At 41.5% G+C, this 24,680-nt stretch overlaps 1 protein-coding gene across 1 annotated transcript; it reads left to right on the forward strand.

Annotated features, from left to right (window-relative positions):
* Window positions 1-287: 287 nt before the first annotated feature.
* kiaa0319l (KIAA0319-like) lies at window positions 288-24,242 on the forward strand. The gene is made up of 25 exons (XM_083925818.1): window positions 288-402; window positions 2,333-2,965; window positions 5,199-5,365; window positions 6,209-6,325; window positions 8,117-8,385; window positions 9,176-9,265; window positions 9,617-9,851; window positions 11,637-11,735; window positions 12,269-12,366; window positions 12,521-12,608; window positions 13,661-13,753; window positions 13,923-14,055; window positions 14,314-14,419; window positions 14,826-14,948; window positions 15,038-15,161; window positions 16,135-16,267; window positions 16,519-16,667; window positions 16,932-17,083; window positions 17,242-17,380; window positions 18,432-18,591; window positions 18,843-18,985; window positions 19,701-19,823; window positions 19,933-20,023; window positions 20,763-20,854; window positions 21,010-24,242. Exons 4-25 carry the CDS (start codon window positions 6,229-6,231, stop codon window positions 21,204-21,206), a joined length of 2,934 nt encoding a protein of 977 aa, XP_083781944.1. The 5' UTR covers window positions 288-402; window positions 2,333-2,965; window positions 5,199-5,365; window positions 6,209-6,228; the 3' UTR covers window positions 21,207-24,242.
* The last annotated feature ends 438 nt before the right edge of the window (window positions 24,243-24,680 follow it).

The following is a 24,680-nucleotide window of genomic DNA, read 5'->3' on the forward strand; positions in this document are numbered from 1 at the left end:
GTTTAACAATTTTAATGTATTTGCCAAGAGAATTTAAATTTAAAAAAATGTTAATAAAAAATAATCGATTTATTTATTTATATTAACAGGTAAAACTAGTACGAGGTAAGTTATTTGTGTAAAATATAATGTAGCTTAATTAGATTTACTACATTCTATTTCCTATAAATGTCGTTATTTTAAATAATTGTGCTTCAATTGGCCGTAAAAATGTCTCAACGGTCGTGTCAATAAGTACTTTATTGTGAAACCTCAGCCACCGGATACAGTATTATTTATCACTGGTACTGCTTTGACAGCGGTTACAGACATCAGCGGCACACGCGAAAGGGATACTTACCTTTTTAACAGTACAGGACGACACAATTCATCACACCGACCGAAGCGAAAGCCATTTTAACTGTAAGTCTTTACACTTTTCTCCCTTTAATGGTGTCGTACCGGCAGTTGCCATTGATAGCGCTCAGAAGGAGCCCGTCTTCCTGTTGTACGGTGTGTTGTGAAAAGAAAGATGCCAGCAGCTGTTAGCCTCAAGGTGCTTTAAACACGGGCTGTCCCGGATTACACAGGTGAAATACCTGCTGTTCTGCCTCAGCATTCACGTCTCAGTAAACACGTCGCCTTATTAAACCAGATTTAGGTTTTGTGATAGAGCATTTGACTACGCAGACAATATCTATCGGCCTTTAATCCATTATCTGACAGCAAAAGGCATTTTATTTTGTCTTGAGTGAACCCTGACTGTTGTTTTCAGGCTGCTTGGTAAGCTACATAATGCACAAGAAGCCCACCATTTTGGATGAAATGCCTCAGAGATATTTATCTCAGCAGTGGGTTTACTCATGCATTTCTTATTGCTGGCAGATCTCCAGTCATGCAGTCAATCATGCACTTATTTGCACTTTTAATCAGTCAGTTCAATTCAATTCAATTCAGTTTTATTTATAGTGCCAAATCATGACAAAAGTTATCTCAGGACACTTTACAGACTAGGTATAGACCACACTCTAGGACTTATTTATGTCATTCAGTTAATCCCTACTCTGCAATAATCAATTATTCTTATAGAGTAGAGCAGATATCTTCCACAAGGGGTCCTCTAAATTGTTTCATCATATAAAAAATATACATTAATGTGAATGCAACGTCTTATTAGCAAAGATACTTTTGTGAAAAAATACAAGAATACATTAACACAACCTTGATGATGGGCTTACTGGCTTATAAGGTAGCCATGCACAGATACAATTGAGCTGAAGGATTCAATGTGCTTACATCATGTATGTTTAACATTAACATATGATGCATGGATATGTTAATAATGCTCATTGTAATATCTCAGTATTGTGCACACCATAAAAAGCTGTGTGTGTAGTCTTTAGGCCACTCTATCTGTCAGACCAAGTTTAATATGCAAATCAATTTAATACAATGTTTGTAGTAGGGTTTCCCTGCTTCATCTGTCTTTCAGCTAAGGGGTCTAAAATATTGTATTGATTTAATCTTTTTGTGTGTTATAAATTCATCATTTACTTCATAAGGTAAACATAGTTATAGACACAGGCCACCAGAACCTGAAAAAGCTTTTTTAAAAAGAAAAACCTGTAGTCGTCTTCATGATATGCAAATATTAGACATTCAGCTGTGTGATGGTATGATAAGCAAATGTGTGGTAGCAATGAATAACTTGTATATTTTATATTGATCCATAAATCAATTTGTCGTCGGTCTAGTCCCAGTCTTTATTGTCCTGCGTGGGAAATTTGACTTGCAGCGTCGTAAAAACAGAACATGAAAACCATCAGTTAGAAACAATGACATCCAAGAGCAGTAGCAACAATAAGTGACAGCACTTACAAAAACAAACAAGAACAAGGTAAAAGCACTTAAGAAAAGGTATAAAAATGTTTACGTCTATTGCCAACAGTGCGTACTGTTTCTGCTTTTACTGCAGTACAAAATAAATACCCTGAAGCAGAAAAGTGAGTAAATGAAAAGGATTTTTTAGGCAAAAACAACCTAAGTTCAAGCCAATGCAAGCTTATTTAATAAAGTCTATAAGAAGTTAAAGAGTGTTTATATACAGTCTGAGGTTTTACTCTGTTGTATCATGCACTCATTTATATCCCTTTTAACCTCCTAAGACATTCCTACACATACTTTCATTGCGTCCATTTAAATGTTGCTCTACATGGATTCAAGTAGTTGTTGCTGTAAGCATGTTCCTGAAGTTGTCACAGCAAAATAGGAGGGTTATTATAATGTTGTTGACTTCTTTAAAGGGCTCCACCTGGGTGAGAAATAAAAACAACTTCATTTTCTCTCCCTGTAGCAGCCAGAAGAGACTATGCGTGGGACTTGGTGCCATTACAGAAAAATGAACCTGTCTGCCCAGAAGCCAGTGCAGACCTGACAAGTGTGTTATTGACTACTACTGACTGAGAGAAAGAGAGAGGAAGAGGAGGAAGAGGAGAAGGAAACAGACAGAGAGAGACAGAACTTGTTCTCTTTGGATTTAAGTGGATTTCTGGTCACAGAGATCATTGTTTCGCAAAAGCTTCTCAAGGGAACAGTAGCTATTGAAGTGCCCATAATGGCTGAGATGTCATCAGCCCAGGTGACCGAGTGCACCTGAGCATTACTGCTGCTGCACACGCTCAATGGCCCTATCAGCCTGTGGGTATTTGCTGCGCAGTTAAAAAAAAAAAAAGACCCCGTAAATCTCCAGTGTTGTAAATTGAGGAAGAAGAACGTGACTGAATCCCTCACATTTGTTTTGTCTGGATTATTTTTACCTGGAGTTTTGTTGGCTTACCTGGGAGAGGAAAAACAAGCACAGGAGGAGTAATGACTGTTTGTGGATTTGGGATTTACTGAGCCGTTGATTATCGCACAGACGAGGCTGCAGGGGCTCAGACGTCCACGTGCAAGAATGCAGATTCCCGTATGGAGACAGACGATACAGGTTTGTGTCAGCAGTTAATGTTGCGTGCGTGTGCGAGAGCTTGTGTTTGAGCTGAGTCTTATTGAACAGCAGCTTCGTAAAACGTTTTACAGCAGCATTACAGTTTTAACAGTTGTAATTTGTAACAGATGTGTTTTCAGCTTAGACAAAATTATCTGCCATCATGAAATAACATCTGCTGTCATGAAATGTTAACTCTCTGAAAATCACCATCTGCATTTATTTAAATACTGACCAATAGGGATAGAGTAACATTATGTCCAACCATATAGATATATAGAGTCTGGCTAACATCTACAGATGTCTGCACAAAGCTGCTTGATTCATTGCTATAGTGCCCCATAGTAGTCTCCTGGTGGGACCTATGGGTGAGACGTTGTAGTGAAGGAAGCCTGCACACGTCTTGAACACAGTGTCCCAGGACTTTTAGTGTGCACTCCCCCCTTTCTTCTCTTTTTTTTAGTCCATTCTGCTGAAATAACTTGCACGTGAATTTGGCAGTGGGGAGAAGTGTAGTATGGCTCATTTACTCAGACTCCAACTCTTTGCATTCTTCGTCAAATCACGAGTCAGCCTTCCTGAAGTGTTACTTTAAGTAATTGCTGTTTTTTACCTCAAGATGACAGATTCCTATAAGTGGAAAATTATATGTTGAGGGAAGTACAACAATCCTTTTTTTGTGACCCATTTGGCAAGGTAATTATTCTCCAGCATGAATTTATAATCATCACTAATAACTTTGGAATGAGAAACTTCCTCATCACGCTTCCTGTAGGAAAGGACATCAAGCGTTACCTCGGGGGATGGGCTGAGACTGTGTGTGGAGCTCAATTTAACATTTAACGACTTCCATCCCAAGATAAGAATGCAGTAAAAAACTTAGGAGAGGTAGAAATGGGTTTTTTTTGGCGCTTACAACAATTCTCCAATTCAGTCCTCTCATTTGCACTTTTGTTATGAACATACAAGCTCTGTAATAGGTTGCAACGGTACAAGACTAGAAGAAGAATTACTTTATTAATCCAACAACGGGAAATTTGATTTTTTCACTTTATTATTATTCATGTTACACATACATACGTACACACACAGGCCCGAAATACACACACATGCACAAACAGGACCTAAATACATGCAACTAGTGGAGAGATGTCAGAGCGAGGGGGCTGCCAGTGGACAAGCCCCTCGAGCAGTTGGGGGTTCGGCTCAACCGCGCCTCGGCAGTGCCCAGGAGATGAACTGGCACCTCTCCAGCCACCAGTCCACGCTCCATTCATGGTCCAGACAGGGACTCGAGCCGGCCATCCTCCGGTTCCCAGCCGAGTCACCTATGGACTGACAAATAGACTAGATGCCAATGACAGCTTGTAGCATAACATGTTGAAATATGCCTTTGGCTAAGACAGAGGGACCTGTGACACCTGTCATAGGAGCGCAGCATGTAAATGTACTTATCTTTATTTCCCTTTTACATTTCTGTTGGGCTTGTGCTAATTTTAGCTTGAACTAGTTAAAAGGAGGGAGCTCACAGGATCCTGAGTCATATCATACCTCCTTAAGAGTCGCTCTCATTGGGGTGTTACAAGAATTGTTGCATAATGAACAGACTTGGGTCATTTGCTCAATTACGGGACATTTCTGTCTGTGTTGTAATTACAGCAGAAGGCACAAGCCTGAATTCTTATGTAAGAGGAAGATGTTGAGCGTTTCCAACAGGCCGCAAAACTGAATAATTAATTCCTCCATCTTCCTCTGTTTTTGATTATTTAGTGTTTGTCATGACCACCTTTTAATGTTACACTCATGTTTAAGGGACGTTAATCATTACTAATCTCTGCTCTCTCTGCAGAGTATCTCCACTTGCTTTCATTTTATTTGCATAAACATTTGTTATCAGGTTGATGTGCTTCTCTAGAGAGCTGTCTATTGTACAGTTTATAATTACCAAGGCATATCAGGGGAAATAAACTATAAAACATCTATGAATATGCATATTTTCCTTCGTCCCACTGTTAGGCATTACGTCACACAAAACTCTTCTAATGTGTCTTATTTAGTTAATTTTTAATGACATGTTGCACTGAATCATTAATTTGGGCAGCATAATGTTGTATCCAATGGATTTAGTTCTACTAAAAGTCAGTATATAATAATAATGATCACTGAGCCCCTGTTTGTTTATCCTGATATGAATAATACAAATAATTTTCTCTCTTTTTTTTACCCTCTGTAGCGTAGTGTTTGAGCCCCGGAGACGGCCATGTTGGATCTCTTCTTCAGAGTGCTGGTGTTGACCCGTCTTCACCTGTCACCCCACAGCACCTCGCTGCCAACCTAACTCTTCCTCGCTCCCTTTCTCTTCCCGCGTCTCTTTCTTCCACCGCCTGGCCCGGGAGAAAGGTAAACATGGCGTGTTTTGCAGTTTTTGTTTACAAGGTGTGCTTGGTTACTTTCGGGCAGGTACTGTATTTGATTAAACCCTCTGTGGATTTAGTTGGTTAGTTGGATTGACATTTGTTACTTCTATGTGAGGGGTGTGAGGCAGATTAGACTGTAATGACTGATGAGATGCTGAGATCGAATGAAAAATAAATATGTAAGAGTAAATTTAATGGTGCCTCTGTTAGCATCTTGGAATTGGTTCTTGTAAGGAATAGTTGCACACTTTTGGAAATACATTTATTTGCTTTCTTGCTGGAAGTAAGATGAGAAGATTTACCCCACTATCATGTCTGTATGGTAGATATAAGGCTACAGCCAGTGCCAGTTAGCTTAGCATAAAGACTTGAAACAGTGAGTCTAGTTCTCTCCAAAGGTAACAAAACCCACCTACCTAAGCTCACTGATAACCAGGGATTTAACTCAAGGTTTTGGTTAAATCCTTTTCAAAGACTAAAGTGTAAAAACAACATGTTGTGGTTTTAGAGGGGGTTGTGTTCCTCACTATTTCTGTTACCTTAGGACAGAGACTGTCTCGCTGTTGATCCTTGTTTACTCTTTTTGTGCTGTGCTAAGATAATTGGCTGCTAGCACTGGCTACGTATATCGTACAGACATGAGAGGGGTATCAATCTTCTCCTTTACCTCTCAGAAAAAAAAAAAGCCAGTGTGTTTCTAAAACTGTCTAACTGCTCCTTTTAATGTTATTTATATATTTAACTTTGCCTTAGTGGCCGTCGCTGATGAATGAATATAGATAAAACGTGAAAGCACACTAACGTAGCTCTTTTTTCCTTTTTCCAGGTCCTTGGTCCTTGTGGAAAATGTCCTATGCACCCAACCAGCTGCTCACCTGGAGCTTACCTCACCACCTCCTCCTCCCACTGCTGACCTACCTCTTGCTCTTGGCTTCTCCCACAGGTAAAACAAACCGTGACCCCAACTGGATTAACCGCATTTGTTGACAGAGAACTGATAAGGAAACTAACATCTGTGCCTCATCTCAGCGGCACTCATCTGCACAGTAAATTTACACGCCTCTGATTACTCAGGGTGGGTCTTCATCCTTCTTAGAATCATATTATGATGTCTGCGTGGTTTTGGGTTGTTCGTTGCTGTCAACTGTCCTTCTAATCTGAGGCAGAGAGATAGAGGACGGTTGGCACCCCTACTGTGTGTGTATGTGGGCCTACTGTCTGATGCCACGCCGCTCAAAGGGTTACAATGTGAAACAGGACAAAAGGGGCTCTGTGAGTGTGTGCGTGTGTGTGTGTGTATGTGTGTGTGTGTGTATTGCGGGGTGGGGGACAGAAGAAGGCTGGACAAGGGGTGGAATGACCAAACAGAGGCCAAAGGCTCCTTTCTCAAACAAACTATAGTGCTTTTGTGTGTGTGTTTTGTGTGTGTAAGACCTGTGTTTTTTTTCCCAGACTTTAGTTACTCTCATGTCCCGTAAAGTCAACCTTAGCCTTCTTGTTGCCATGGTAGCAACAGTTACAGGTACAGCGCGGTCTGAAACGGTCTGATGAACGGACGGATATCTATAAATATCGTTGCCACTTGTGTTTACAGAACACCAGTGTCTAAAATGCTAGTATTGTATTTTATAATTTATATTGATTTTGATTTTCTGTATGGATTCTTTCAGCAGTAGCCATTCAATTTACTTATTCTGTAATTATCTCTCTATTTACTAGCCTGTTATCATAAAAACATCAGATTTTTTTGATGCACTGTAAAGGATACTTGTGCTGTATTAATTTACAGCATCTTACAGCATCACGGTACATATATATTACCTTGTTTGTGTATGTGTTTGTGCACAAAGAGTGGATTCGCTCTGATTCAGAACTGCAGGACAAAAATAAAACAGTCCTTTTTCATCGTACCTGCAGTTTTCTTAATTCACAGAGTGACTCAGCTGTTTTTCTTTGTCCCAGGCTGTTATTCACGGCTAGTTTGGCTTCAGTGTCTGTGCGGACATTCATTTAAGTAGTGGTGGTGAAACCTCCCATTTCTCCCTGTTACTTTTACAGTCTGTGGTGTTTTATTGTACCTGGCTACTCAATGACTTTCTTTGTTGGATAATGGATGGATTGAACGGAGCTCGTTTGATAGTGCTAAAGCTTGAATAATAATAGTTTCCGCAATGCTCTTGGAGAGCAACACAAACACACAGGAGCAGCTAACTGTATCTGCTGATATGAGACTGATATGGTCTGGCTCAGAGGGTGGAGTTTCGTGCGTACTGCATACTGTGCTTTGGGTTTTAATCAGTGTCTTGTTTTGTCAAGGAAAAGCCTCACTTCCTGTCTCTGCTGCTGACTTGGCTGACTGCGGCTGCATGTCAGCCCTTTTTTTTCTGAGAAATGTTCAGTCAAAGTCTCACTGTGGGTTTCACTTTGCCCCCTTTGCCTTCGACAATGCCAAGAGTATCCAACAATGCCCTGATTGATGTAAACAAGTGAAATCTTGAAAAGCCTGGGAAGCGCTGCCTGGTGGCCGATCCATGACGTCCCCTTTGGCAGATCCTTTTGATCAAAACACTCTTTCTAGAATTGCTCTGCCAGGAAACCAGGTCATAACCTTCAACTGTTATTCCCCCTTTCACCCCCGTTTCACAACCAACTTGCATCCTTTTCTCTTAACTATGAGCGTGTTGCAAAAGCTGTTGATTATCATTGTCGTCTCCTTTCTTCTGACTCCGTCCAGATGTGTCAGCAAATCTCTGCCGGGTCACCGGTGGGGTGCTGGGCATCCACTGGAGCAGCGTCATCAGCCTGGGTTGGCAGTCTCTGGCAAAGGGGAGAGGCGGGGCGACGTGTTGGGAGTCCTGCTGCTTGAATCCGAGCTGCAACGCCGTGTGGAGCCTCGGCGGGCAATGTGTGCTTCTCAGCTGCTCGCGGAGTAGGGGCTGCCCCATCATCTCGCTGCCCCAGCCCCACCAGGAGTCCCTCGGCCTCCTTCAGATGCTCTCAAAGGTATAGAGAGGAATACATAAAAGATCAAATATATATAAATTATTAGAGTTATTATTATTATTAAGTACATAACATAATAAATAAGTAAAGATACAAAATAAGTAAAAATACAAGATAAGCAAAAATGGTAGTGAAAAGAATAGCGAAAAATAAAGCTTTCAGAAAAATACATTACATTATGTAAAATTTTTGAAATATAAAATTAAAAGAATAAATAAAAATTAGTTATTTATATGAAATAAATAAAATAATATTAAAAAAGATATATACAGAAATGAATGTGACAATGCTCATAATTATTATTTAACATTTTGTTATTGGTCTTTATATTTTCACATTTGTAGTCTTATTCTTTTACAGATTTGTCCTTTTATTTTTTAGCACTCCTTAGATCAGGGTAGTGCCAACAGGAAAAAATTAAGCTTGAAAAAATGTACCTCTTATCTGTTGACTCGTTGATATTTAGAAGATTCATCGTCTATTTGGAATTTTTGAGCAAAACATGAGCACATCGTTCCACGATTAACGTTGGGGATGCAAACAGTCAATACTCTTATATTAAACACAGCCAGAGTCGTCTTAAAAATCTGTGTCTCGGCTTTAGGTTACCTTTCAAGTTTTTTTTTCAAAGTTGTTTTAAAATAAATCTTGCATAAATAGGATGCAAGGAATTTAAATTTGGGTGAAAAGAAAACATTTGTATTGGATCGGGAACTTGAAATTGCCCTGATTTCAAGTGTGTGTGTAATAATTTATAAATCATTGTTCTTGTCTGTAACTTTACTTTAAGGGTCCCGTCATCAAAGCGAGACGTAGAAGAGCTCCTCTTGCACAGCATACAGGAAGCCACAGACCGCACACAGGAGACCTTACCAGCACGGTAAGTTCACAGATGATTCTTCATTTTTTAAAAGCATTATCTTGATCTTTGTTTTCTGTCCCACTGAAATAAGTCAACTGACATCAGGCGTGAGGCGGGGTACACCCTGGACTGGGATCAGCCCCAGCCCCCCCGTGACCCCGACAGGGACAAGCGGTTGAAGATGAATGACTGAATGAATGAATGAAATAAGTCAGACAATATTCTACCCTTTGCTTTGTCGTTCTCTCTTGAATACTTCCCACCATCACTCTTGCATTAGTAGTCAGACAGGAGTGTTTCGGTAGATTTGGGCTTCTGAGTTTGTCACATCTTGATCATTTAAACCTTCATTTTTATCTCTTTCTACAGGAGAGTCACCAACTGGAAACAGCTCTCCCAACATTATCAGTACCAAGCACCATCACACTTCTTCAAACAGCCCAAAAGAACCTTAGCCACTCAGCGAATGGGAGTGCAGACATCGCTCCGGCACCATCACAGCCGAACTCTACGGACGTCGTCGATACTGCCGTGTCTTCCAATACCAGTGACCTCAGCACACCCTCTGCTGCACCTGCTATTATCACTACTCCAACTCAGGCGGGTAAGGAAGCTACTGTCTGCAGCAGCTGGTGTCAGCGATCACCTATTTTCAGCTCGTTCAGTGATACGTCTCCATTTATTAAGTATGAGCCACTAAATAATGTAGCAGCAGCACTGTGGTTGTGCAGCTGTGGGGGAAGAATTCACACTCTCAGGATCCTTCTTTACTAAATATTGGTTAAATATATCTTTGTCGTTTCTAAGCAAGCTTGCATTTTCTCTCACACAAACTTACTAGAAAATGACTAGAGCCTTTGCTTTGCTGTCTTTTTTCCCCGCTTCAGCTGACAAAATGTACTTTGCCAACACCTTTTATGGCAGACTGGTCAGATGTTATTTTTTCAGATGAAAGCAACATGTGCTTTGGGTGTGAAGCCAAATGAGTGTAAGCAATAGGAATGTGCTGAGACATGCTGGGCTTCTACAAACAGGAATAACTCGTATCGTCCGTTTCTCCTCCCCGAGGGACAACCGCAGCATTCATTCACAAATTCCAACACACAAAACATAGCAGTTAATTAAAAGTTATTTTTAGCTATTGTAACTAACAATATTGTTACTGTAGCAAACAATAACGAGATGAGCCGGTTTACATGAAAACACAGAAGTTGTAAAGTACGAAGGTCTTTTGCATTTTACGAGGAGCTCAGACTTGCATTCACAACAAGAACGTGTGATCTGAAAGGAACGACTCTCGTTTACAGTTTGATTGAAAAGGAAACTGATTCTACACATGATGATCAGTTTGCTGGTCATGTGGAGGAGTACTTCATATCTTAAAGGTTGCAGACGGTTGTTCTTGAATGTACCCCGTCATTTTTTTATGTCTAACATGATAGAAAATGATAACAAATGCATTTTTGTAAATTTGGTAACTAAGACAAATGCAAGGGAAATAATGTACAATAATCTTTCATCTGTAATACCTGTTTAAATGTATCCATCCAATAGATTATAATGAAGTATGTTTTTAAAGAACTTTAAATTTTGGTATGAAACCATCTCAGGGTATTTTTCGGCACTTACACTCATCAAATAAGCCATCGAGACCAGTTTTTTCGTGTAACAACTATTAACGGAGAAATACTGGACAGTCGCCAACAGTCGCTAACAGCAGAATGCAGCTAACACTGATTAGCATCGGGCAGCACTGTGAACGCATTAACCACTAATACTGCTAAAAATAACACCAAACCTCTACAGTAGCATGATAATCCCTACACATTAACGAAGCACCAACAACGAAGTTAGAGAACCCAGAGTTTATCAAAAGAGTGTTTTAAAGACTTACCAACTGGCCCCTGTACCAGCTCCTCTCATAGTAAAGTCCATTCAAGTCGATTACCAAAGTCAATCCCAAAGGAAGGAGCCCATTGGTGCTTTGTTTTCTGTGTATGGACTCTTCTCATGCTGCTGCAGAGGTTTACTGTTATTTTGAGCAGCATTAGTGGTTAAAAAAGACGCTTGAATGCCTTCACTGTACTGCCCCGAGCTAATCAGTGTTAGCCACGTCCGCCTGTTAGTGACTCCCGGATTTCTTCGTAAATAGTTGTTACACGTAAAAAACTGTCTTGATGGCTTATTTGATGTATGTAAATGCCGAAACAGACCATGGGGCGATTTTGCGCTAGGATTACAGTTTAAGTTGTTACTATACAACTGGCCCCAGGGTGTGTCATTTATTCCTCTGCTTTTGAAACCTCCAATCTCTGACCAGTTCCCGTCTTTTGGTTGCCATGGTGTTCCTTTGGCTTCCTCTCTGATCCTGTGTTGTTTTCCATGACAGTGAGGGAGCTGGTGGTGTCAGCAGGAGAGAGTGTGGAGGTCACGTTGCCCCGCAACGAGGTTGAGCTCAATGCCTTTGTGGTCCCAACGCCCCCGCCAGGTAAAACCATGGAAATATTGGTCAAGTTCATTACCTGGAAACTTGTGACACGCTGCTGTGTTCTGCAGAATTATCATTAATATGTAGCAGAATAGTATTATTATTACTATTATTACACATGGAGGTTGATTTGTTTAGTTATCAAAGCGTCCAGTCTGGAAATATCTTTAAAATGTATTTGACTTTAGACCAACCGCCATTTATGATTGTTACGGTATTTTTGGTGTTGAGTCATTCAGTCGAGCGATGGAGCACAACCTGCTTGACGGTCGTATTCCTGAGTCATCAGCGCACTGTTGGTCACACTGAACACTCGCCAGAGAATTTCAAATCCCAACTGGAAAAGGATTATACAGTTACCAGGAGGGATGCACGTCATAATTTTGTTAATCCCTTGATCCCTCCTCGACATGCTCGAACAATCCAAAATCTGTCATCTGGAAATTATCCTTATCTGATTCAAAAAATAAGTAAATATGAAATAATAAATAAATACATGAGCGGTTTTGTTTAATATTGCTCCTTCTCTACAGGGACGAACTATGCATTTGACTGGCGCCTGATAACTCATCCCAAAGATTACAGTGGGGAGATGGAAGGGAAACACAGCAAGACACTCAAACTCAGCAAGGTACAGATCACTGCCTTCATATTTATGTTCTGCTCAGAAAAACATGCAGCTGGAGCTCTATTGAATGTATAAATTGAAGGTTTCAGTCGTGCTTAAAGGACACAAAAAGATGATTTCCTCTTTCTGCTTTCTTGACTCGCTCTCACTCTCCCAGCTGACTGTGGGTCTGTATGAGTTTGAGGTGATGGTGGACGGGGAGGGCGCTCACGGAGAAGGTTACGTCAATGTCACAGTCAAACCAGGTGAGGACGGACAAAATCTCATTCATATTGTGGTTTGCGGGATTGTTTATTTACCTCCTTTCAAAACGAACCAAGATTGAAACTGTTTTATTTAGTGTAATGAAAACATGCGGTTAAATGTCTTCTAGTCCGTGTTATTGAGGACATATCCTTTTCCTCTTGTTATTCAGTGTTCGTGTGTTATGTGCTGTTTTTTACCATACAAAACATTATATTTTGGCAGCACAATCAAATATTTGGTATCTTTGAACTCGTCAAAAGTTTAATATCAAATATATACACGTGTATATAAACAAATATTAAATTAGAAAAGCTGTTTTTTTCCTAATCCTGACTTTGACTATTGATAAAGCTGTTTTTTCATGTGATTTAAATGTTAAAATGTAATGTTAAATACTTGCCCACAGTATATTAATACTCAATTTCAAGACTCTAGACCTACCAGAACAAATTCATTTCTATGGTTGTGCTGTTTTTACTTATTTTTACTTACTTAAAAATACTTAATATAGCTTTTAGGCACAAATGTTTCTTTTTTGATTCGTGCCTAACAAACACAAACTGACATATGGCAAACATGGAAAACAACCTTCAGCCTCTAGTAATATCAAACTTTTGTCCTTGGTTTTACAAAAATGTGCAGTCATGTTTTGCTAAGTTTCTGTTTGTATTTGAAAAAAAATATTAAAAATCTATAAAAAACTTTTTAGGATAGAACTATTGAAATATAACATGTTTTTATTATTTTAACCAGTGCCTGTATGTTGTTTTCTCTATGGTGCTTTAATTTATGGAAATTTTTCATAATACCAGTGTCTAATAGTCCACATGCTCATTTTAATGAAGCTATGCAATAATATCGTAAATACCTAACTGTCGGTGTCAGTGATCAGGAGTCCGTCCACAGTTCTGCCTCATGTTGCCTTTTGCTGGAAGTCGAAGCTGCTTTCCTCCCACACACAGTTGTATATTGTGACACTCCCTCAGTCACAAACAGCTGACGCACACTCAGCTCCAGTAAGCGTGTTCATTTCTTGTTTTCCACCTGACAGAGCCGCGGGTAAACAAGCGTCCTGTTGCCGTAGTTTCCCCAAAGTTCCAGGAGATCTCCTTGCCAACCAGCTCTACGGTCATAGACGGCAGCCGTGAGTGTCCGAAATGACGCAAACAAACACACGAACATACTCAACACCAGCTAAAGAGAGAGTATCTAAAACATATTTCCCATTTTCCTTTCATGCTGTTAAACGTATTTAACTGCCCATTTTCTGTGTACCCCTCCTTTACGTCCTCCTTCCTCCCTCCTCCTTACAGAGAGCACGGATGATGACAAGGTGGTGGTGTGGCACTGGGAAGAGGTTAAAGGTCCCCTGAGAGAGGAGAAGGTCTCAGCCGACACCCCCGTCCTCACCCTCACCGGCCTGGTGCATGGGAACTACACATTCAGGTACAGATGGTCTTCAGTCATGACATTGTTTTAAATGGGAGAGGTCCCAAGGTTTCAGATGTATTTTTAGATACATATGTTGCAAACATCCTACTCAAGGTCATGGATTTACATAGATACATAAATAGAAATAATAAACTGTCAGTTGTCTCTATATGTCTGGCATTAATATAACTTTAAAAGCAGATGAATGGCTAAATATAGATCTCTGTTGGCCATACAGTTTATGTATTTGACCTAATTAACGTCCTCTCTCAGTTTGACAGTAACCGACTCAGACGGAGCCACAAACTCGACACAGGCCACCCTCACAGTCAACAAAGCCAAGGACTACCGACCTGTGGCCAACGCTGGCCCTAACCAGGTCTGAAGTATTTTCTGTCTTTTCTATCACCATCTTTGTGTGAATGTTCATGTGATGAGTAGCGTAAAAGCGCCACAAAACCAAGGCTGGTGGGATTTGTTTTCTGTACTGTTATTCTCTGCAGCACAAGTACAAACATTGAAACATCAGACAATCATTGTAATGCATGTCAGTGTAATGTGAAGAGTTTTCTTTGTGAAGTGCCAGTGGAGCTAGAACAGGGATGAGCAGGATGCGAGGGGTCGGAGATTATTGTCTTTGCTCGCTTTATAGTTCTGGATCGAACAAATGTGAAGTGGTTTTACTTAACCTTTAAAAAAATGTCGAAATGTCAAATGCAGTTTTATTCACCGACCCCGTGGAGTCCTCGTAACCAACAGCTTGTCTTTCCTCTTTTTTTATCCAGGTCATTCAGTTGCCACGCAACTCCATCACTCTGTACGGCAACCAAAGCACAGACGACCATGATTCCCTGTCCTATGAGTGGTCCCTCAGCCCTGAGAGCAAAGACAAGGTGGTGGAGATGCAGGTGAGATACTGGAGGACAATGCATTTAATTAATCTCAGTTTGATAAGAGAACCATGGGTAACAGTGACATGTTTTTGGGCTTTTTTTAGGGCGTACGGACGCCGATCTTGCAGCTGTCGGCTATGCAGGAGGGAGACTACACCTTCCAGCTGACTGTGACAGACTCAGCTGGACAGCAGGAGACCGCCCAGGTCACCGTCATTGTGCAGCCAGGTAAGCCACTGCAGGGTTCCTTACAACATTCACTGTAAAGCCTATTTGTTCAGCTGTGTGGTCTTATGCACCACTTAAAGAAAAAATGAAACTCCTTATCTTCACATTTCAGCTCCTCCTCTGTGCACAGCATGTCCCTCTTGTTTGCCCTCACTCTCTTCCACGTGTTGTGTATATACACATGAAGTGTGAACATAACGTAGCAGCATTTATACTTTGTCTACATAATGTGGGAAGCAGATATCAGTACATAAGCTGCTTTTAGGAAGTGCTGTTTGCTTAACCTATGGTTGACAGCACTTTCATTCAGTGAATAGGAGGTGAACGTGGGTGCACGTGTACGTTCAGCCTGATAAGCACCTGGTGTAAACCGTAGACTGCAAACACACACTAACAAGACACTCTTTTCGAGTTTGAGCAGGAGCTGAATACACATCCACCTGCAAGGTCAGACTATGTCAACCATTTGAGTAATGATATCTGAGAGAAATGGCAGTGTGCTGTTAGTCAGAGTCTGTAATATGAGGTATTTCAGAGCAGGAGTGCTGTTCTTTGAGCTTTATATACTCTATGGTATAGTAATGTTGGCCTTTCTGTATTACAGTGGGGGTTCTGGGGCGTCATTGGTTATTGATTGATTCTTCTAAGTTTGTATCGTTCTCTCCATTGCACCGATTTAAATATTGGTCCATGTGTCAAACCACCGATTTGTCAGACACTGATCTTACTTGGATGAAAGCTGTAGAGATGAGACATATTGACCTCATTTAAGTGCAGAGTTTCATAGTTTGAAAGGCATTAAATGTGCTTCGCTAATTGTCTTCAGTCATGGAAAAAATGTTTCATGTGGTTTTCATTTAAGCTCTGACAACCAGACACTTTACACAGCCATTAGCCCACTTTATTTCCATCCTTTATGTGAGTTGTACAGTGGAGATGTATTTTTAGTTTCCTCTCACTCTCCATCCTCCAGAAAACAATAAACCACCAGTAGCAGATGCGGGACCGGAGAAAGAGCTGACGCTGCCTGTTGATCGAACCACGCTGGATGGCAGTAAGAGCAGGGATGACCAGAAAATAGCCACTTACCACTGGAAACAAACCAAGTGAGTCAGACACAGGAATATCCACACGTCTGTGCAGGCAGGTGGCATTCACTGCAGGCTCCTAGTTCATGCAATAATTAGAAACATTCGATTATTCAGTTAAAACATTTATTGAAAATAATAATACATTTTTATTCAAATGTACAACAAACAAACTAATACAGCACATTGTTCAGTGTTTTATCCATCCTTCTTCAGTAAATTCTCCCTTACACTCTCTTTTTGTGTCCGTCCGTCTGTCGCTCAACCAGGGGTCCTGATGGTGTGAAGATTGAGAATGCAGACGGTGCGGTTGCCACGGTGACAGGTCTCGAGGTCGGCATGTACGAGTTCACCCTGACCGTAACTGATGAGAGGAAGCTGCAGAGTATCGACACTGTCACGGTCATCGTCAGAGAAGGTCAGGAGATTTTTGTGTGTGTGTTTGGACCGCAGCAGTGTAAGGCCAGCCCTATAAATGTGAAAGGTTGTCACTCAGCAATAAAGTTACAACATTAGCCGTTGCTCTTTCAAATTAATCAGCACCACAGTCCGCTGATAAGTCAGCGCTCCAGCAGCTAACAGACATGTGTAGCATTCACTGACGGTGCAATAAAAAGTCTCTAATCCGTCACTTATATTATTCATGTTATAATCTCATCAATGTGTTTTTTTGTCCCACCAGAACTGGATCAGCCGCCAGTGGCTCACGTCGTGTCGAGCCCAGCCATCGTTCTGCCTCTCAGGACCGGTATTCTAGATGGATCTCACTCCACTGACGACAAAGGTGGAGTTAGCTACCTGTGGACCAGAGACGACAGCAGCCCTGCCGCTGGGGTGAGACCGGATTTTTACAAATGATTGTTTGTTTGCTCATCAACAGTTTATCATGGGCAGAATATAAAATTACAAAAACACTGTAAAAAGTATTAGAAAATGACCAAAAACTAAAAAACATTTTTAACACTTCTTTGTTTTTCTTTTCCCTTCAATAGGATGTGCTGAACAACTCTGACCACCAGGCAGTGCTGTTTCTGGGAAACCTGGTGGAGGGGAAGTACAGCTTCACCCTGACTGTAACTGACAGTAAGGGACAGACCAGCACCGACACGGGCACGGTGGAGGTCAAACCAGGTGACCTGAATAGATTGAGAAAGCTGTTGTTTCTATGTTATTGTGTTTGCTCTCTCCACTGCAACGTACTGAACCTTTTCTCATCGTTTAGGAAAAATAGGTACTTCAAAAGTTACATTTTAACAGCATTTAGGGCGCACTCACACTGTCCATCCGTACCGTGCCCCGGGATGTTTCACGGCTAAAGTCTAGTTCGTTTGACCAGTGTGAGTGCAACCATACCGCGTCTAGGAGCGGTATGCTTGCCTTCCACGCTCCGTTGGGGAGAGGTGGGCTTTTGTAAAACACGTTTGCACATGTACGAGCACGAGCGTGCACACATGTACGAGCACAAGCACGAGGCCTACGGCGGTTCTGAGGTCATTTTATGTGCGCCTGTTCAGACATAGAAAAAAGAAGGACGGACCATGCGCAGACATTTAAAACAATGGCGGCAAAAGGTTCACGTTGGTGTGATGCCGAGGTGGAGTGTTTACTGCAGATTTGGTCAGATGAAAATATGTATATATATATATCTTGTCGCAATGACGTCAATCAATACGTGTGACGTGTTACGGCGTGATGACGTATAGGCAGGCAAGAAGCATTCCGCCGAGGCCCAGGTAGTGTGAGTACAAACGGGCCGAGCCCACTGGGAGAGAGGAAGGGGGGGACAGGTACCCTAAAGCACGGGGCACAGTACGGATGGACAGTGTGAGTGCGCCCATAATCACTATCTGAGATGTACTGGAGTTTATTTTAGCCTTCAAACAAGACTGTGTATGCACTTAGTTTCCACGATAAACAACTCGGAAACAAACTGCAGAAGGTTGAGCTGGTCAGTGCGCAGCATACGGTGCACAGACACGAACGCAGCCAGAAACTAATCTGTCACTTGGTGCTCTGGCCTCCCTCCCAGATTTCAGTGTAAGATGGGTCCTGCAATCCGTCTCATGTTTTTCTCCATGTTAGTTTTTCTTTCCCACTACAATCCTCTCTACCCTCCCCCACTGTCCGTGTCTCTACAGTGCTTTAACCATCTTTCTCCCCCCTTTTTTTCTCTCTTTATCAGACATATGGGAGCGTGACCTGATGGAGTTGGTGCTGGAGGTCTCTGTATCCCAGGTCTCACACCGTCAGCGCGACATGTTGCTGCGCCAGGTCGGGGTCTTACTGGGCGTGCTCGACAGTGACATCATTGTGCGAGAGATCAGTGCGTTTAATGAGCACAGGTGAGGCGTACTTTTGACTTTTGACTTTATTTTTATTTTTATATGTGGTCTGAAACCCCTTGATTTTTTTGTTTGTTTGTCTGCATGTTTTCTCGTGTTTTCCTCACCCCCTATCTTATCTTTCAAGTGTAAACCTGTTAATGAAACCTTATCATAACAATGAAAAAAGGCTGGAGGGATATTTTCTTGCTTGGTTGGTGGACATTCCTATGTAACTAACTACGCATTTTCCCTCCCTCCTCCCTCCTCAGTACTCGTTTGGTCTTCCTGGTGTCAGGTGGTCCAGGGCGCCCCCCTCTGTCGGGCCATAGCGTTGCACTCAGCCTTCGCAACAAACTGCGCAAACAGAAGAATGACTTTCTCATCTACAAGGCCCGACGAGTGGATACAGTCAGTGCGTACCTGACAAATTCAGTTTGTAACAGACACACAACAAAGGAATAAAGAGAAAACATGTAGTTTGTAAGCAGAATTAAGTGGGATTATGCTGGACATTAATTCAAGATCATACTTTTTAGTTTCTTAGTTTTAAGTTAAAATAATAATGTTAAGTAGATTTTTCTTTTATTTGTTTTTACAGAATTTATTTGCCACATGATTTTATTTGATGGACCAGAGCTGCTTTGATGTCTGTTACCTGAGATAATGGTCAGATAACGACTGACAGCACTCAAATGTCTAAGAAGTTATATCTCGTATCCTTCTTGACTCTGAAGTGTGCTGAAACTTGCACACAGTTATTTTATTCATTGCATGTATTTTATGTATAGATCCAATATCGGATATCGGGCCGATACTGACTCAAATGGCCAGCTAGTTTATACATTATACACCTTATATACCTAACTGAGGTTTTGACCAAGGTTGAGGTCTTTGTTACTGCAATTAAAAGATTTTGTGTTGTACCAAATTGTTGGTGCACAAGTTATTTTTTTAAAAGAAATAACTATTCAACACAGGTATGGAATCAGTGCTCTGTATCGGACGATACACAAAGCCGAGGATTCGTGACTAAAAAAATCAGATCGCAGCATCCCTAATTTTTGGTTTATTGCTGATATGCATCTGGTACGTTGTGTCTCATCTCATCTGCCGCTCTCCTTCCTCAGTCTGCCAGCTGAACTGCTCGGGGCACGGCGAGTGTGACTCGTTCACGCGGCGTTGCGTCTGCCACCCTTTCTGGATGGAGAACTTCATCAGAGCTCAGCTTGGAGATGCAGAGAGTAACTGTGGTGAGATGAGATGAATCTTAATTGAACATCTTAGTCGGTCATTGCATCAGATGTATCCTGTTACATAACAATAACATACTTTTGTGTCTAACAAGTATCTTGTTTTCAGAGTGGAGCGTGCTCTACGTGACCATAGCATCCTTCATGATTGTGGTTGCTATAGCAACAGTTGTCTGGGGGATGGTGTGTTGCTGCAACAGGTGAGCCCAATTTCTAAAATATCAAATACTCTTATGATTATTAATAAATGTCTGTGGACACATACAGTATATATGCATGATATCAGTTGACCCTTTGGCTGGTGTTGTTCTTGTGATCCTCTATAAACAATCTGAAATAAAAACAATAATAGCTTGAGCATTCATTCTTGTTGCAGCAGGAAGATGAGGCTTTGGTCCTTCACGTTATCATGTTGCATGCTGGTGATGACATCACATTTCGTGACCTCGGTGCAAACCTTGATGAGTGAATCCTAAAAACATCTATCCTAAAAAATTTTTTTGCGTAGTTCAAATAACTTATTAAGTGTTAAGAATTTATTTTTTCATGTGTCTGTATCTAGAAATCTTATGGACAATAGGTTTTGTGTTATTCATTCATTCATTCATCTTCAACCGCTTATCCTGGGGTCGGGTCGCGGGGGGGCTGGAGCCGATCTCAGCTGACATCGGGCGTGAGGCGGGGTACACCCTGATCAGGATTTTAATAATTATGATGGTTTAATGACTTATATAACCTTTTAACTTAGTTTGTACAGATTTTAGGGATTTGAAGCATTTGAAGATGCTCCAAGAAATATCATCACATAAGCAAAAATACCAATGTAGGCACTGGGGGACCATTTGTACTGCAGAGTTCAAACTCTTAGGAATACATTTTTACACACTTCTTGAGTCTGAGTCTACACTTACTGATGATAATTCGTTTTTTCCCTTAAAGGCGCAAGAGCAAAGTGCGCAGAAGCAAAAGCAGGTATAAAATGCTAGAAGCTGATGAGCAAGACAGTCTGGAGCTACAACCACCCAGAGTTGGTAAGACACATGCAAACACAAACACACAAAATGAGACCTGTTTAAATAAAGGACTAAATAAAATATTCTGCTTAGTTCGAGTTTGACACACTTTATTTTGACATCCCACCTTTTCTCTCTGTTCTCCTTCTCCCCCATCACCTGCCTCCTACCAGCCCGCATGAAGCCGGTGCCCGCTCCCACCTCCTCCGCCCTCATGCACTCGGACTCTGACCTGGACAGTGACGAAGGACAGGGCGGGGTCCCATGGACGGAACAGGAGCGCGGGCATCTCCTGCGTCCCCAGAACGGCTCCCTGAGGAACGGACAGGGGCCGGTAAGGGGCAAAAAGCAAAGAGAAGAGCTGCTATAGCAAGAGAGGAAGAGGGGAGCTCGCTGCTGCTGCCCTCACACACACACACACACACACACACACACACACACACACACACACACACACACACACACACACACACACACACACACACACACACACACACACACACACACACACACACACACACACACTTCCTCCTCCAGCTGTCACACCCCCTCTGTTCCTCACTCTTCCTATTTCTCTTTTGTTGTTGTTGTTCAACACCAAAACCTCACACCTCCCGTCGATGAAGGCAGACGGTGTGATGTGTGGGTTCAGGAAGGGAAAGAAAGGAGCAAACATGCTGGAAACATGTTGTCCCACTGTCACTGAAAAAAAACAACCCACTGTACTGACATTTCCCTGCTCCCACACTGAGCCACTATGGAGGGAAAACGAGCTACCATTTTGCTGAGAAAACAGGGTTAACAGTGTGTTTTTAATCATGTAGAAAGATAACCTAGACCCCTAATATTTAACACAGAGACATAAAGAATGTACTGTTATCCCTCTCACTGGTGGCACACGAAGTAGGAGTGACACTTTCTGGATTTAAAAAAGAAGAAAACTGCTTCAATGACACGATAACCAGCCACTTGACACGCTCACACCTTGCCTCTTGTAGACACTCACGCACGCGCACAAAGACGTTATATTACCACTGTTCCAGGTCGACTTGATGCTACCAAACTGCCATGTAAAAACCAATGGTTAACTCTGGTGATTTATTTGTTTTCGTGGCCGACATTGTGACTCGTCGGAAAGAAAAACACAACCAAAACAAGAGCTACCAACAGCAATGGACCCTCCAAATGAAAAAAAAACTGTGCATGAAGAGTGACGGATGATAATTTGATACTGGAATGATCGCCTGCATGTTTGTATGTTGGGTGTATGTGTCAATGAGATGTTCCTTCAGAGCCGCTCGTGCGTTTTTATTTCTGTTATTAACCCGTGGAAGACTCACAATGCTGCAGTCAGAGGCAGAAGATCCTTTACAAAAACAAACGCTGTGCTTTTATTCTGATGCTTGGTTGTCGCTGTGACACACACACTGGATTACACACTGTTAATGAGTTTGGTCTCAACGGAGACGATAACGAGGAGAAGTTCACACCACGACAAATTGGACGGCTTCCTCACTCACCTCAGTGTTCATTAATGTAACAAATGCTTGAACCATGAAGACCACTGGGGTTTTTTATGTTGTATTTTTTTTTAACAAACTTCAGGCTGTGATTAGATGTTGATGCACTTTGATTTCATGTCTGTCAGCTTCACTCTCTGGTTGGTTGAAAGGGGAGATCTGAGATAGTTAAAGTTGGAAAAGGTTGAGCCATAAGAAAACAGGACTTTACTTAAGTTAAAATGTGTTAAATATGACTTACAAAATTAAAAAGGATTTATTTTAGCAAATGTGAATGCAGCTCGAGTCCAGAAGCACCTCAGCAATCGTTCCATATCTGTAGGTTTGAAATGAAAAGGATGGTGAAAGTTAAATGTGTGGCTAAGTAGGACTTTTTAATCCTGTGAGGTAACTTCCGCAATCGATTATAATCAGTTTGGCCCCAAATGGCGTATTCAGTTACTTCAATTACTAAAATAACACAAAAAAACACAAGGAAATGCACAAGAAAATTACACATGAAGCATCACTGAACCTCCATCAGGGATGAAAGTGAGTTGTGTGTCCAGAATGACCTGAAACTGTGTTAAAAACAAATTATGTCTTCCCACAAATAAGATAAGAGCAGAAGGTTAATCTGCGGGATGTTTTGCCATAAATAAAACAGGAACAGGACACAAAGGAAGGCCGTAAGAACACAGATACATGTATCTATCAGTGGTAGTGACGGGTGTTCCTGCGCTGAGCCAAAACTCCTCTCCTGCATGTGAAACCGGCCTGTAAGTCCACATATGGAGTCACCTTTTCTTGTGTTCTTTGTGTTGAATGTTAAAAGGCTCACGCCGTTGATTCAGTTCAACTTGGGCTCTGTGAAATAATCATTTACATTCTTCAGAAAATGTCTGTTTCATACTTTTAAGTCATCTCATGCTGATGTCAGTTCTGCTGCACTAGTTTGATCTTAAAGCACCTGGTGCACATCAGGCCACGGTGGAAACTTGTAAAAAAGATTTCATTCAGATTTGCTGAATTTATCTGCCATTCTTTTGCCAACTAAAATCAAAGTGCAAGCTCTTGCAACACTTTAAAGGACCACGGTGTAGAATTCAGGTTGCAGAAATGGAATAAAATATTCATTATCATGTTTTCATTAGTGTATAATCTTCCACGGAGCCTGCCATGTCGCACCGCCACCCAAACAGCGGCTTTAGTGGAGTCCTTTTGTGTGTTTTATGTTCCCTGAGGGCCACCGTAGATCTGCGACACGCTTGGAAAGGGAGGGGTGAAGGTATGGATGCCACTAAGTATTCAGTTGGATGCCACTAAGTTCTGCACACTGGTCCTTTAAAACAATGTCATATTCTCCCCATGTTTTTTGCACATCATAGGAAATGGGTGTTTGGAGCATTTTGTCAAGATTTTTATTATTTTTATGGCTGATTTTTCCTTTTTATCATAAGGACAGATAGAAACGGGGGTGTTGCAGACATGAAATGCAGCAAAGGGCCGCAGGTCGGAGTCGAACCCGCGGCCGCCGCTTCAAGGACTTTTTGCCTCTTTGTACTGGGCGCCCCTTTCGCCAACATTTAACGTTGATTCGCTCTCATTTGTCTCTCATTTAAGGATAATTCAATACAAAATTCAGCACATCTACTGTTACACGTATACATTTGCTCGTCACTTTTGGGATTTATAGAAGTAAGTGAGTTGACCTCGACTCCGACGGAGTCCACTGTGAAGGCAGACATAGATTGAGAATGCAACTGTTGAATGAAGGGAGTTTAATTTAAGATGTTTGACATAAGCTTTTAGTGAAGGATTTACACCCCTTCTTTCCTTCTGTGTGACCAGACATGATGCAACTGGATAGTATGTAAATTACAATAAAATGTTTCAGTTTGTTCAGACGGATGTGCTTGTTTCTTGTTGCGTTTACTTCTCAGAAAACGCTTCTTTTGAAAGCCTCTGGCAAAGATTATTCACGTTTCACATGCAAGTTCTCGCCTTTCTTTGTCCTTACTTTCTTCTCCCAGCATGCAAGGGTCAAACAAAAGGAGTATGGGACTTCATCAAAGGCGTTTTACGGCCCTGTGGTGTTCTTTATACTCAAGAATAGATATGAACTAACAGTAGAAGGCAGACACATGACGATTAGCTGGGAAGAGTATTTCGCACTAATTTATTTCTCTATTGATGTAAATTACGAGTTCTCGACCGTAGGGTGATGCTTCGTTTGTTATTGCACCTCAATGCATGTGCACCATCTTCAATAATTCAAGCTGAATGCGTCCTTCTTGCACTGAAGGGGCATTATTGTGTTATGTTTTGAAGGCAGTGCACTCACT

The sequence above is a fragment of the Echiichthys vipera genome, assembly GCF_963691815.1.
Source record: "Echiichthys vipera genome assembly, chromosome: 13".
Taxonomy (NCBI): domain Eukaryota; kingdom Metazoa; phylum Chordata; class Actinopteri; order Perciformes; family Trachinidae; genus Echiichthys; species Echiichthys vipera.

What these genes read in the sequence shown, in the direction of transcription:
- kiaa0319l (XM_083925818.1), top strand. Translation starts at nt 6,229, where the DNA reads ATGTCCTATGCACCCAACCAGCTGCTCACCTGGAGCTTACCTCACCAC. An exon ending in AGACACTCAAACTCAGCAAG is followed by an intron (nt 12,367 to 12,520) that starts GTACAGATCACT and finishes TCACTCTCCCAG; the next exon opens with CTGACTGTGGGTCTGTATGA. An exon ending in CACGGTCATCGTCAGAGAAG is followed by an intron (nt 16,668 to 16,931) that starts GTCAGGAGATTT and finishes TTGTCCCACCAG; the next exon opens with AACTGGATCAGCCGCCAGTG.